The sequence below is a fragment of the Xyrauchen texanus genome, chromosome 48 (assembly GCF_025860055.1).
Source record: "Xyrauchen texanus isolate HMW12.3.18 chromosome 48, RBS_HiC_50CHRs, whole genome shotgun sequence".
NCBI lineage: Eukaryota > Metazoa > Chordata > Actinopteri > Cypriniformes > Catostomidae > Xyrauchen > Xyrauchen texanus.
Genome location: NC_068323.1, coordinates 176,740 through 191,171, shown reverse-complemented (window position 1 = coordinate 191,171; position 14,432 = coordinate 176,740). Strand labels below are relative to the sequence as shown.

General features: G+C 42.5%; 2 protein-coding genes across 2 annotated transcripts; both read left to right on the top strand.

Moving 5' to 3' along the window:
- Positions 1-1,565: 1,565 nt before the first annotated feature.
- Positions 1,566-3,687, top strand: LOC127639446 (olfactory receptor class A-like protein 4). The gene is made up of 4 exons (XM_052121500.1): positions 1,566-1,823; positions 2,148-2,411; positions 2,509-2,763; positions 3,469-3,687. Exons 1-4 carry the CDS (start codon positions 1,566-1,568, stop codon positions 3,685-3,687), a joined length of 996 nt encoding a protein of 331 aa, XP_051977460.1.
- A 6,747-nt stretch (positions 3,688-10,434) lies between these two features.
- LOC127639445 (olfactory receptor class A-like protein 4) lies at positions 10,435-13,018 on the top strand. The gene is made up of 4 exons (XM_052121499.1): positions 10,435-10,692; positions 11,150-11,413; positions 11,517-11,771; positions 12,800-13,018. Exons 1-4 carry the CDS (start codon positions 10,435-10,437, stop codon positions 13,016-13,018), a joined length of 996 nt encoding a protein of 331 aa, XP_051977459.1.
- Positions 13,019-14,432: the final 1,414 nt, after the last annotated feature.

Genomic DNA, 14,432 nt, shown 5'->3' with positions numbered 1-14,432 from the left:
CTCCAGGTTGCTCTGGGGGGATTGTCCCTGTAATAAGTGCTCTGTATAATACATTGGTAATCAGAAGGTTGCTGGTTTGATCCCCACAGTCACCACCATTGTGTCCTTGAGTAAGACACTTAACTCCAGGTTGCTCCGGGGGGATTGTCCCTGTAATAAGTGCTCTGTATAATACATTGGTAATCAGAAGGTTGCTGGTTTGATCCCCACAGTCACCACCATTGTGTCCTTGAGTAAGACACTTAACTCCAGGTTGCTCCGGGGGGATTGTCCCTGTAATAAGTGCTCTGTATAATACATTGGTACTCAGAAGGTTGCTGGTTTGATCCCCACAGTCACCACCATTGTGTCCTTGAGCAAGGCATTTAACTCCAGGTTGCTCCGGGGGGATTGTCCCTGTAATAAGTGCACTGTAAGTCGCTTTGGATAAAAGCATCTGCCAAATGCAGAAATGTAAACACCTCAGATCTTGTTAAAGTGGTTCTTCTACTGTAAATCGTTTGAGAGACACTATGTGGACATAAGACACAAACTGTCTGCATCATTTATGGATTTATTCATTTCATGCCATCAGGTGGGCACCACAACCAACCATGAACCCTTTTATATCAATGAACGAAACTACCTGGATAAAGTATTATGCATTACGCTGCAATAAATCTAATGTCCTTCCGAAAAGGGTTTAAATGAAATGGGAGTATTTTGATAACTGTTATCTGCCTGGAGCTACACATTGTTTACCTCCTTATTATAAAGTGTAAAGGAGGAACACAAACGGAGCCTGTTTTGTGGAATACCCTAGAGATGTGAAGAATTTGTTTGGATTTAACACACTCTGTGGGATCACTAATGAATTAGGCTGCTAACGAGCCAGAATTTAATGAACCTGGTGGGGTTAATTTTTAACACCTTTTAATGGCTTTAAATTGGTTGTTCGCTTTGATATACCACTCAGACAAAGTTAGTGTCATTGTTCTGGTACACCACAAGCACACACCACTTTATACATTTATATGTTCTAGGTTTATTGCATGCTGTGCAGTCTTTCTTATTTTACCACATCATTTTCTACTTATTCTTTTCATTATAAATGTTTTTATTTTAAATGTTTAATTGGCAGCTTGTACAAAAACATTTGGTCAGTTGTTGGCCCCGTAGAAGTTGACAGGTAAGTGAGAGAGAGAGAGGGAATACGGTCAGGATTCGAACTCGAGTCCTCGTTAGCACAACAGCTCTTTTAATTGTCAGGATCACGTGTGCGATCTTACACGAAACCACTCCAGCTAATCCCTCAGGTGTGATGACGTATGTTCAGCTCACATATATACGCATCTCTGGTGGAATGTCACCTGTATTTCGGGGTATTTTCTCCTATGACTGCAGGACTTGAATGCAGCTGATGATGCTTTGTCCTTATGTATATTTGGTAACCATGGTAATAAAGGGGGGTGGTTGGGGGGGACGGTTAAGGAGGGATAAGTGGGGAGGAAGCAATTTTAATGTCTGAGGACGTCCTGATAAAATCTTGTTTCTGAACACTCGGCTGATGAGTGATTGGGTGAAACATGGCCGCTCAAGGTAAAGCCATTACTGCTGCTCAGCGTACACCTTCATCACTGCTCTACATGATCATCTACATCTTTCTGGTGATGTTGGGGAATGTCGGTAATTCTACGCTCATCGGAGTGGTCGGGGAAAGTATTCTGCGAGAGCCGGGAGCCGTCCGCAGTTCTGATGTGATCCTGGTCAACATGGCTTTCTCCAACCTGATGGTGTCATTGGTGAGGAACACTCTTCTGGTGATTACTGACCTGGGAGTGGAGGTACGTTGGAATGACCTACATCAAACCAGATGAATGGATGAATGATGGATGGATGTTTGAAGGATGGATGAATAATTTATGAATGCTTAGATGACAGAAAGATGGATGGTTGGTAGGATGGATTTCTTGAATCATGGATGGCAGGGATTTGCAAAAATACATATTTTTAAAATCAGTTTGCCAGTAGGTTGCCTGAATGACTTGTCAACTAAACTGTCTTGAAGGTTTCATGTTCACCTGACCCCGATCAGACACATTTCTTAGATGGGGTATTTACATAAGACACGTTCTTTGGTGTCAATAACTTTCTCTGTTTCCTCACAGGTGTTCATTGATAAAGACTGGTGTCGTTTCATGATGGGTGTCTGGGTTTGGCTCCGATCTGCAAACGTGTGGTCGACATTCTTTCTCAGTGCGTTTCATTTTCAAACACTGCGTCGGGTCGCTCCACCCATCGTCAACCTTCATGGCCCACGCGGGCTCCCAAAATCCCTCATACTCGGGTTTTTCCTCATCTGGAGTCTCAATCTGATCTACTCGATTCCAGCGTTTATCTTCTCCAAGAAAGGAGACGAGAACTCCACTGAGGTCTGTCTGTTATCTATCGGTCTTTCAGACACAACAGACCAAATTAAACCTGTGTCCCCTTTGTTTAACCTTCGACCTCTCCTATCTCTCTCTCCAGACATTGATGTTGGTGAGCAGCACCACCCGGCCACTGCTGGGCTGCATCTGGAACTTTCCGTCAACCTACAGTGGCCTGACCTTCGCCACATCCTCCATGGTGATCCATGAGGTATTTCCAATCTGCCTAATGAGCATCACAAACCTGGGCTCCCTGGTGACACTGTATGGCCACGGACACACGCGGAACTCCGGCAACAAGAGCCAGGACGCACCGGTCATCAGCCGCATCCCTGCAGAGAGACGGGCGGCTAAGGTGAGCACAGCCGGTAACTGTGATTTTGCCAAGTCCTTGCATCAGTATCTTTTGTTGGTCCTGGAACAAGATTCTTATCAAACATACCATGACAAGTGGGAAAAGATAAGCTGATAAGAATGTTATCAAAGCCCCAACACAAACCTTAAAGTAATAGTTCACCTCATCATTTACTCACCCTTATGCCATCCCAGATGTGTGTAACTTTCTTTCTTCTGCAGAACACAAATTAAGATTTTAAGAAGAATATTTCAGCTCCGTAGGTCCATACAATGCAAGAGAATGGGGACCTCTTTTGGAAACCTAAAACCTGATTGGTTGGTGGAACCAATAAATGACCAATAAAGACGCTGATCCATAAACAAGCCCTACTTGGTGGTCACCCATGATCACCTTGAGTAGGATGTGGTCCTGTGTCAACAAGTCCATGGATGCTCACCTGCATATTTAGTTTTTTAGATGATGGTGTGCTAATGTTCTTTCCTTCTTTGCCAGATAAACTACTAAGACCAGCACCAAATTTGCATAAACCAGCATGGACATTCATGCTGCTCTTCAGCAGAGGAAATACCCCAACCGTAACCTACACCAGCAACTTCCCTTAAAATTAGAGGGAAATTGTAGTCAATCAAGAATGTCCCTGACCCTAACTCTAACCCTAACCCTAATGGTAATAACAGAAGTTAACTCTCTGTGTTTGTTCAGGTGATCTTGGCTCTCAATATCCTCTTCATATTGTCATGGGGCACCAGTATCATCTCTGTCAATTACTTCAACTATAACCGCGGCTCTTCAACGGAGTTCCTGCTCATCGTGGCACGCATCGGGAACATCACCTTCATCGCGCTGTCGCCCATCATCCTCGCCGTTGGACATAGGAGACTCCGAGCGTTCATAAAGTCTGTCCTGTCCCGCATACTCTGATGATATCAAAGACACATTATTACATTGTACTACAGTGTATTTCCATGTGTGCATCATTCAAATATCTTGTTTCATTTTCAATAAAGTTGCAATTTTCAATAAACTCAAGAATGAAGGTTTGCTTGGAACGTTGTGGCCAGTTCAGTGTTGAATTTTTTTGATGTCCAATTCAATTTCTGAACTCGAATTGAAGATGCAATCTGGCAGCTGGATTGTTTTTAAGCAATGTGGCAATCAACACTGCTGCAAACACTAGTCCAAGTATACAAAGACATAATCCAGGAACATAGATCCAAAGATATCGGAAGGAATGATGAATCTGCATTCAAAAATGGGCTAAATCTTATATCAATTTATTTACACAGAAGCCCCAACAGAGTAAAGAAATGTGCAAAAAAAATTGCAAGAAGTGCCAAGTGCATCAGCAAAACATTTTTGGGTTTACCCCTTCATCAGTGCTAAATACCCATACGCACACACCTGCAATCATTTACCGTAACCATTCTAATATTAAGCATGTAACAATATCAAAAGTAAAGACATGTGGTGATATACATTCCAAGCAACATTGCTTGTATCTATAAATAAAAACTGATTACATATTAGGATCAAATATACATGATTTGACATTGATATAAAAAATATGATTTATACATTGATATAGAAAGGACATTTTGTACAGCCCGTTGTTTCTATTTTTCATCCATTAATTGTTGGTCTAGACTACAGTATATATACATGTACACAACAATCAACCTTGTACAGTTCTGTATATCAAGAAAATAAATAATTTAATATCTGAAGAACATTTCAATTTACCAACCCAAAAAAAAGATCTTCTTTCATTCCCAGAGAATACATTGAATTCAGGGTTGTAATTGAAATTGAATTTATTGAAGCAGAATTAAAACTGGAATGTAGTACAAGAAATTCATAAAACTGCTCTAAGTTAAATTTTGTAAATACATAGAATTTTACTTCAATTGCAAAGTTATTAGTTTAATAAAAATGTTTTTTGTAGTGGTGGTAGGTGTTAGTATCGCTAGTTTATAAATCAAGTAGCTTTTCTGTAGCTAATCTATATAATAAAGTGAAGTGTTGCCAACACTCCATTATTTCAGACAGTAGCCGCATCTCAAACTCTTCTGCACTATTCTATGGCATGTTGTCATGTACATTGTGTGAATAGTGTGTACACACTGACAATGCAACAAAAAGAAGTTTACTACGAGTACCCGGATGTTGCACTCCTTCAACCAATAACAAAGTCTGGAATGTTGGATTTCATTCACTCAGTGCTTGCGGCTTGTCCTACTTTGCAGAAGTTACCTGGCCATGATGCTGGTCAGACAAAACACCTGTTGATGAATGGTGAATGTGGCAACTAGCGAAGCTTCAGTGAAGACAACACCTTACAAATGTTGAATGCTTTACCATCATGCCATGCTGTGTGAAAATGTATATTACTTGAGACAGGGGTGGGCTGGGAAATCGGCCCTGGATTTTACATAAGAAACCGGCACAAAACTTGTTGAGTATTGGTGCTGGTGTCACTGGTCCAAAAGTTGTTGAGTGATGGTGCTAATGTAGCTGGCCCAAAAGTTGTTGAGTGATGGTGCCGGTGTAGCTGGTCCAAACGTTGTTGAGTGTTGGTGTCGGTTTAGCTGGTCCAAAAGTTCTTGAGTGTTGGTGCCGGTGTAGCTGGTCCAAAAGTTGTTGAGTGTTGTGCCGGTGTAGCTGGTCCAAACGTTGTTGAGTGTTGGTGCCGGTGTCGCTGGTCCAAAAGTTGTTGAGTGTTGGTGCCGGTGTCACTGGCCCAAAAGTTGTTGAGTGATGGTGCCGGTGTAGCTGGTCCAAAAGTTGTTGAGTGTTGGTGCCGGTGTAGCTGGTCCAAAAGTTGTTGAGTGTTGGTGCCGGTGTCACTGGCCCAAAAGTTGTTGAGTGATGGTGCCGGTGTAGCTGGTCCAAAAGTTGTTGAGTGTTGGTGCTGGTGTAGCTGGCACAAACGTTGTTGAGTGTTGGTGCCGGTGTAGCTGGTCCAAACGTTGTTGAGTGTTTGTGCCGGTGTAGCTGGCACAAAAGTTGTTGAGTGTTGGTGCCGGTGTAGCTGGCAAAAAAGTTGTTGAGTGTTGGTGCCGGTGTAGCTGGTCCAAACGTTGTTGAGTGTTGGTGCTGGTGTAGCTGGCATAAACGTTGTTGAGTGTTGGTGCCGGTGTAGCTGGCACAAAAGTTGTTGAGTGTTGGTGCCAGTGTAGCTGGTCCAAACGTTGTTGAGTGTTGGTGCCGGTGTAGCTGGCACAAAAGTTGTTGAGTGTTGGTGCCGGTGTAGCTGGCACAAAAGTTGTTGAGTGTTGGTGCCGGTGTAGCTGGTCCAAAAGTTGTTGAGTGTTGGTGCCGGTGTAGCTGGCACAAAAGTTGTTGAGTGTTGGTGCCGGTGTAGCTGGCACAAAAGTTGTTGAGTGTTGGTGCCGGTGTAGCTGGCCCAAAAGTTGTTGAGTGATGGTGCCGGTGTAGCTGGTCCAAAAGTTGTTGAGTGTTGGTGCCGGTGTAGCTGGTCCAAAAGTTGTTGAGTGATGGTGCTGGTGTAGCTGGTCCAAAAGTTGTTGAGTGTTGGTGCCGGTTTAGCTGGTCCAAAAGTTCTTGAGTGTTGGTGCCGGTGTAGCTGGTCCAAAAGTTGTTGAGTGTTGGTGCCGGTGTAGCTGGCACAAAAGTTGTTGAGTGTTGGTGCCGGTGTAGCTGGTCCAAACGTTGTTGAGTGTTGGTGCCGGTGTAGCTGGTCCAAACGTTGTTGAGTGTTGGTGCCGGTGTAGCTGGCACAAAAGTTGTTGAGTGTTGGTGCCGGTGTAGCTGGCACAAAAGTTGTTGAGTGTTGGTGCTGGTGTAGCTGGTCCAAACGTTGTTGAGTGTTGGTGCTGGTGTAGCTGGCACAAAAGTTGTTGAGTGTTGGTGCCGGTGTAGCTGGCACAAAATTTGTTGAGTGTTGGTGCCGGTGTAGCTGGTCCAAACGTTGTTGAGTGTTGGTGCCGGTGTAGCTGGCACAAAAGTTGTTGAGTGTTGGTGCCGGTGTAGCTGGCACAAAAGTTGTTGAGTGTTGGTGCTGGTGTAGCTGGTCCAAAAGTTGTTGAGTGTTGGTGCTGGTGTAGCTGGCACAAAAGTTGTTGAGTGTTGGTGCTGGTGTAGCTGGCACAAAAGTTGTTGAGTGTTGGTGCTGGTGTAGCTGGTCCAAAAGTTGTTGAGTGTTGGTGCTGGTGTAGCTGGCACAAAAGTTGTTGAGTGTTGGTGCCGGTGTAGCTGGCACAAAAGTTGTTGAGTGTTGGTGCCGGTGTAGCTGGCACAAAAGTTGTTGAGTGTTGGTGCCGGTGTAGCTGGTCCAAACGTTGTTGAGTGTTGGTGCTGGTGTAGCTGGCACAAAAGTTGTTGAGTGTTGGTGCCGGTGTAGCTGGCACAAAATTTGTTGAGTGTTGGTGCCGGTGTAGCTGGTCCAAGCGTTGTTGAGTGTTGGTGCCGGTGTAGCTGGCACAAAAGTTGTTGAGTGTTGGTGCCGGTGTAGCTGGCACAAAAGTTGTTGAGTGTTGGTGCCGGTGTAGCTGGTCCAAAAGTTGTTGAGTGTTGGTGCTGGTGTAGCTGGTCCAAAAGTTGTTGAGTGTTGGTGCTGGTGTAGCTGGCACAAAAGTTGTTGAGTGTTGGTGCTGGTGTAGCTGGCACAAAAGTTGTTGAGTGTTGGTGCCGGTGTAGCTGGCACAAAAGTTGTTGAGTGTTGGTGCCGGTGTAGCTGGTCCAAACGTTGTTGAGTGTTGGTGCCGGTGTAGCTGGCACAAAAGTTGTTGAGTGTTGGTGCCGGTGTAGCTGGTCCAAACGTTGTTGAGTGTTGGTGCCGGTGTAGCTGGCACAAAGGTTGTTGAGTGTTGGTGCCGGTGTAGCTGGCACAAAAGTTGGTAAGTGTTGGTGCTGGTGTAGCTGGTCCAAAAGTTGTTGAGTGTTGGTGCTGGTGTAGCTGGCACAAAAGTTGTTGAGTGTTGGTGCTGGTGTAGCTGGTCCAAAAGTTGTTGAGTGTTGGTGCTGGTGTAGCTGGTCCAAAAGTTGTTGAGTGTTGGTGCTGGTGTAGCTGGTCCAAAAGTTGTTGAGTGTTGGTGCTGGTGTAGCTGGTCCAAAAGTTGTTGAGTGTTGGTGCTGGTGTAGCTGGCACAAAAGTTGTTGAGTGTTGGTGCTGGTGTAGCTGGCACAAAAGTTGTTGAGTGTTGGTGCCGGTGTAGCTGGCACAAAAGTTGTTGAGTGTTGGTGCCGGTGTAGCTGGTCCAAACGTTGTTGAGTGTTGGTGCCGGTGTAGCTGGCACAAAAGTTGTTGAGTGTTGGTGCCGGTGTAGCTGGCACAAAAGTTGTTGAGTGTTGGTGCCGGTGTAGCTGGTCCAAACGTTGTTGAGTGTTGGTGCCGGTGTAGCTGGCACAAAGGTTGTTGAGTGTTGGTGCCGGTGTAGCTGGCACAAAAGTTGGTAAGTGTTGGTGCCGGTGTAACTTTTGGCCCCGTTTCGTGGTCGGCCCAGTGGGAAACATCCCGATTCTCTCTATGGCCAGTCTGCCCTTGGATTGAGATACAAGTGTTGAATATTAGAACTGAGCTTGGACAAAACAAAAAATTAGAACAACAAAACGCCTTTCGCATTTAAAATGTCACTTCCATCAGCTGAAAAACAGTGAATGCTTTGGTGTAGAAAAATAAATGTTAGTGTCCCAATTGAGATATGTTTTGGAAGTATACACAATACATGTCTGAGTGCATAGTTTACGTGAACACAGCATTGGTCGTCATTTGGGAAAAGTGGTTTTCCCGTATTTTCTGTCTGTCTTTTAGAATCAGATTGCAAAACAATAGTGCATGTTAATATATATTGGGCCTTCTGAAATGTAAGAGTTTTACAGCTCATTAATCTTGTCTTGTAGTCAAAGTCATGACAAGATGTTTATTAGAAAGACAACTTCTTTTGGCAAATATCCACTTATCAATCATCAGTTATTTACATTACAAAAATCCTGGAAATATGGTTGCCCCTTTGAGACAAGCAAAACATGAAATAAACTGATTCAAATTGGAGACGTTTACTTGTCTTTGTAGAGTTCACTTCCTGAATGAATTATGCCAATATGTCTGATTTATTTATTTATAGAATAACACAATAAAAGACGCAGTAATAGAAAGACTAATAGTAAATATGTGCAGTGTACAGTTCATGAATATAGCCAGAATGAAAGCTTAAAGTAGCTTCTGTGCAATGAAATATAAAGAAATATTTGCTAATACAGTAAAGAGACATTGGAAACCTGACACGGGTGGAAACAGGTCACAAATATAAATATATATATATATATATATAAAATGCCTTTAATTACATAGTTTGCGTCAGCATAGAGAAGCATTTGTTTGGACTGGTGATATAACTCTCTCTGTGGGTTTACTAATGAATTAGACCGCTAACGAGTCCCAGATAATTAACCTGGAGGGGTTAATTAATTGCTCATGTGTAAAGATGCCTGTTCAGCTCATATAATCCATATCTCTGGTGGAATCTCTGTGAATCTGCTCTGACAGTGGTCACGTGGTGCAGTCACAATGGCTCATCTCAGTAATTGTGTAAATGATGGCTTCTTCAGCAGTGCTTTTATATGTTGATTTCAAACTGTCGTTCTGTCCTCTAAAGCACATTTTTTATGTCATGTTATTTGTCTTATAGCTGTTTGATTTACTTATAGGCAGATTTGAATTGAGTTGAATTTTGTTCTCAAGACGAGTGTTTTTCACATATCTCAGGCTTGTCACATTTATATTGGGTTTTCTGTGCTGAAATTTCAAAAGTTCACCAAAACAATATATTGATATTTTTGTATATTTTGCTGTTTGTTTTATTGTTAAAATATGAATGAAAGGCCTTTATGTGTCAGATAATTCAAACATTTTAAATACGTTCTTGGACTGTATCGTGTTTATTTATTTTACTTCAGAGAGTATTCTAGTTTCAAACAAGTTAGGGTTATCTTCTTAAAACAGGACTTCCCAACAGTACTTTTACTCTAAAGTTCTGTTCATGCCTTGTTTTAGCAGCTCATCCAATGAACAAACAATCAAATCACAAACAGGTTTTCATACTTACAGTAACAGATTTGCACTTATATCACGGATACAAATTGAGATGTAAATACCCGAATAACCACCACACCTGATTTACTATGTTACCTTAAAACCCCCAGAATACCCTTTTATTCACTGGTGAAACGAGAATGACTCCCTTGTTGCACCACCAGATGAACAGATGGTTTTGACTGCCAAGGCCCTTGGCGTTGTTGACGTAAGGCCATGAGTATATTCCTCTTGTATCATTGCATAGCCTTCCAACATGTTTTAGGACAGGATTTGTCTTTGTTCTTTTAAACCCAGCTTGCTTGGGGCTGAATTTAACTCTGTTTCATGTAAAAAAAAAAACATTTTGAAGAGTAAAATCAAGAAGTGGAGGGACATGTCCCCTTGTCCCTCGTGGGGAATTGCGCACGTGCTTTTGCGGTATCTTCTCCGATATCAGAATGGTTTTGTGGTTATAATTAGTAACTATGGCGATAGAGGGGGCTTGATGTTGGGGGGAGCTGGAGTAGGGAGGTGCTATGATGGTGACGTAACAGAAAACGTTCTGAGAGAAAGCTCTTTTAATGATTGAACGTGAAGCCGTTTGAACACTCGATTGTCGAGTTGTCAGAGGATACATGGCAACTAAAGGAAAATCCATGACCATCTTTCAGCGTGCAGCTTCATCGCCATTTTACTTCATCCTTTATGTCTTACTGGTGCTGTTGGGGAATGTGGGAAACTTCACGGTCATCGGAGTGGTCGGGGAAAGTATTCTGCGAGAGCCTGGAGTCGTCCGCAGTTCTGATGTGATCCTGGTCAACATGGCTTTCTCCAACCTGATGGTGTCGTTGGTGAGGAACACTGTTGTGATGGTGTCTGACTTGGGAGTGGAGGTACGACAAAAATAAAAATGGATGGATGGTTGGGTAAATGAATGTATGGGTTGTTATATGATGGATAGATTGGCTGTTCTGGATGCTAGTGCCCAGGATGGGACCAGCAAGACTTTCTTTGCCGCATCACCAGAAAGATCTTAACCCTGTACCAGCATGGAAATGTCATGTTTGCTAAGTTGATCTTTTTATCAGTGGTCCAACCAAATCACTGAAATCAGTTGTGTATTCAGCCAATCCTGACGGTCCTGTTTCTTTGGATTCTGTGTTCTGTGTGTGTTTTATGTAGTATTGCTCGAACTTTGGGTTAGAGATTTGAACAATAGGGACATAAAGGAAGGACTCTTTTCAGGACTCTTTTGAAGCAGTAGGCAACCACCCATGTAATGTGTGTTTACACCACACTGACTTTATATACTGTATGTAGCTTACTGACATGTTTTTTTCCTCACTACAGGTTTACCTCAGTAGAGACTCATGCCATATTATGATGGGCATCTGGGTTTGGGTGCGCTCTGCAAATGTTTGGTCAACGTTCTTTCTCAGCGCATTTCATTTTCAAATGCTGCGTCGGGTTGCCCCACCTGTCATCAATCTGCACGGCCCCCGTGGGCCCCCCAAATCCCTCATTATCGGGTTCTTCCTCATCTGGAGTCTGAATCTGGTGTATTCATTACCAGCATTTATGTTCTCCAAGAACGGGGATGAGAACTCCACTGAGGTCTGTCTGTCTGTTTGTATATGTCAGAGCTATCATAACCAACAGAGTAAATGTAACTTGCATTCCCTTTATTTTACTTCTGACCTCTTCTGTGTCTCTCCAGACGTTGATGTTGATGAGCAGCACCACTCGACCACTGCTGGGCTGCATCTGGAACTTTCCATCATCCTATAGCGGTCTGGCTTTTGCCACATCCTCCATGGTGATCCATGAGGCTATTCCAATCTGTCTGATGACCTTCACTAACCTGGGCTCCCTGGTGACACTGTACAGCCACAGAAACATGTGGAACTCCACCAAAAAGGACCAGGATGCACCGGTCATCAGTCGCATTCCTGCAGAGAGACGAGCTGCTAAGGTAAGCACAGCTCCTGAACCAAACCTTGATGATACTGCACTGCTTCTAAATATCTACATAAACTCCTCTTTTATAATGCAATGACTTTGTCAGAAGCACAGGCTAAGGTAGAAACTGTACTGGCCTCTGTCCACCAGTATGGGTTAAGACAGAAAGGGAAGGCTGAACTGGCATCTGTTGACGAATGGGCACCAGGGCAGGAACTGGAGGTTGTGCCAGTTTCTGTCTACCAGTAGGGACCAAGACAAGTGCTATAGGCTGCACTGACATATCTCCACCAGTAGGGGCTGAGGCTGGAACTAAAGGTTACACTGGCATCCACTGACCAGAACAAACTAAGGCAGGGACTAAATGCTGCTCCTGGGGATGACTTTAGGAACCTCTTCGGGAGACTGGACAGAGTAGAGGTTGTGCTAAGAGAGGTAAATAGTTAGTATATCTAAAGTGACCATTAAGAGAATTTGGTCCAAAGATAGGTGTCTTATACCTGGGTGAAACATCTGAGTAAATCCATGTTGGACATAGTAAAAGAGATCCTTACCTCTGGGATTGTACTGGGAACATTGGGAATGTAAGGGTAGTATAACACTCCTGGAGGATACTTTCACCTAGGAAAGAGACTCTATGACCAGAGTTGCAGGGATCTCCAGGAACAAGGTTTGGAAACACGTGGCAATCCTGCAATGGAATTGAATAGCCCTGACAAAGGGTACAACTAGATTTTACCAGCAAAACTCATCACTACGATCCTAGGGTGTTCTGGGTGGTTGCCATTAATGGCCGAAGTCAAAAGAGTCCACCCTCAAGTCTATGATAGTCTGGTCTCTAGATAGGGTTCAGGACCCTTCTTCAATGTACTGTAAGTCTTCGTTATTTTATCGTAAATCTGATAACAGCACGGGACAAGCTACACTCTGAAAGTTTGATACTTTGGGTTAGGGGTTTGTTCAAATCATTATCAGCAATAGTAATTGTACTTGACTTTGCAAACTCCAGTAATAACAGAACTTCACTCTGTGTTTGTTCAGGTGATTTTGACTCTGAATATCCTCTTCATATCATCTTGGGGCGCCAACGTCATCTCTGTCAACTACTTCAACTATAACCGTGGATTTTCAACCGAGTTTCTGCTGATCATCGCTCGCTTCGCTAACTTGACCTTCATTGCGCTCTCACCCATCGTCCTCGCCGTGGGACACAGGAGACTCCGATCATTTATAAAGTCTGTCCTGTTTAACATACTCTGACAAACAGCTGTCTCTCTCAGTCTCTCTCTCTGGACAGACAAGCTTTAGGAATCAAAGACATGTTGCATTATTATCATGATATATATACTTATGTATGATTTATGTTTTTCACATTTTAATTTCATGCACCATATCCTAACAAGACAAGCACTAATCTTTTGTCCTAACCAGCCGCGACTGCGACACACATCAGGACAAGCTCCACCCACACTGAAATCCCATTGGTCCAAAGTTCCGCTTGTCGCTGGACACATGTTGCATCGTACCTGGTTAGGACACAGTGTTATGATATCTTGTGTTAAAGTCTGACAGGGTTTATAAGAGACGCAGTTTCTTTTTTAGTGGCTTGATTTCTGATAAATAAGAAAATACATCCAATAAAGAACAAATAATATAACAGTATACTCAATGTGAATGTTTTCTCTTATAAAAAGTTGTTTTTAGATAACAAACTACCTTAGAGTGATATGTATTCTAGGGTCATGTCTTGCTAAACCGAGGAAACAGATGTTCTTCATTGTTGTTAGGCCTATTAGACAAAGTTGATGTTTTCTGAGGAACTTGTATGATTAAGTATGACATTCTCACATCGTTAGATACTATAAAGAATTCTGTATCCTTTTGACGTCTTTCACCATTGAACTGCATATTTGATTCAACCATTGAATTGATTGATAAAGCATTGATTAAATTAAACATGGCTACTCTTTTATATAAACTTCATTGCTTTATTGTTCATTTATTGTTTGCTGAATCTATCTGCATCTGGTTCAGGTTTGGGAGGAGCTCTTTCTAAAACATATCAAATAACATTCCCCTTGTCTTCCACTGGCCAGACAAACAGATATATTGGTCAAGTGGATGTTGCTGTGTCAGGCTGCTGCGGGACACAAAAGTTCACTCTTTGGGACATTAACCTACCAATGGCTTAAAGTTGACCACGTACTAATACTAAAACTGTGGGTTATGATAAACATGTGAGTTTATTAGCATTGTCAGGTGCTAGACAGATATTCAATGGTTGTAAAACAACCAAACATTAACATATATTACATGAGGATATTTCAGATGCAGATTTTCTAAACTACAATAAATTAAATAAACATCACGTGAACACATTCATGTTTCTCAGTGGGAACATATGAAATGAGAGACACTATAATGAATGGATGCTGGTGTGGCCTGCGTCTGGAATCTCATTGGTTGCAATATTTACCAGATTACGCTCTGTATGTATACATATATAAATACATTTTAACATTAAAAGCTGTATAGCGTTACATACCTTAATGTTAACAACATTATTAACTGTCTTTATTAATATGTACCAAATAAATGTCTTTTCTTGGCTCATGATACCGAATGCCTTTATATTAACACATATATGAACATTATTTCACATTACTGTAGATAA

Excerpts from the sequence above, each read along its gene's own strand:
- LOC127639445 (XM_052121499.1), top strand. The coding sequence starts at position 10,435 with ATGGCAACTAAAGGAAAATCCATGACCATCTTTCAGCGTGCAGCTTCA. Across the intron at positions 10,693-11,149 it reads TGTCTGACTTGGGAGTGGAG|GTTTACCTCAGTAGAGACTC; the intron begins GTACGACAAAAA and ends TCCTCACTACAG. Across the intron at positions 11,772-12,799 it reads CAGAGAGACGAGCTGCTAAG|GTGATTTTGACTCTGAATAT; the intron begins GTAAGCACAGCT and ends GTGTTTGTTCAG.
- LOC127639446 (XM_052121500.1), top strand. The coding sequence starts at position 1,566 with ATGGCCGCTCAAGGTAAAGCCATTACTGCTGCTCAGCGTACACCTTCA. Across the intron at positions 2,412-2,508 it reads GAGACGAGAACTCCACTGAG|ACATTGATGTTGGTGAGCAG; the intron begins GTCTGTCTGTTA and ends CTCTCTCTCCAG. Across the intron at positions 2,764-3,468 it reads CAGAGAGACGGGCGGCTAAG|GTGATCTTGGCTCTCAATAT; the intron begins GTGAGCACAGCC and ends GTGTTTGTTCAG.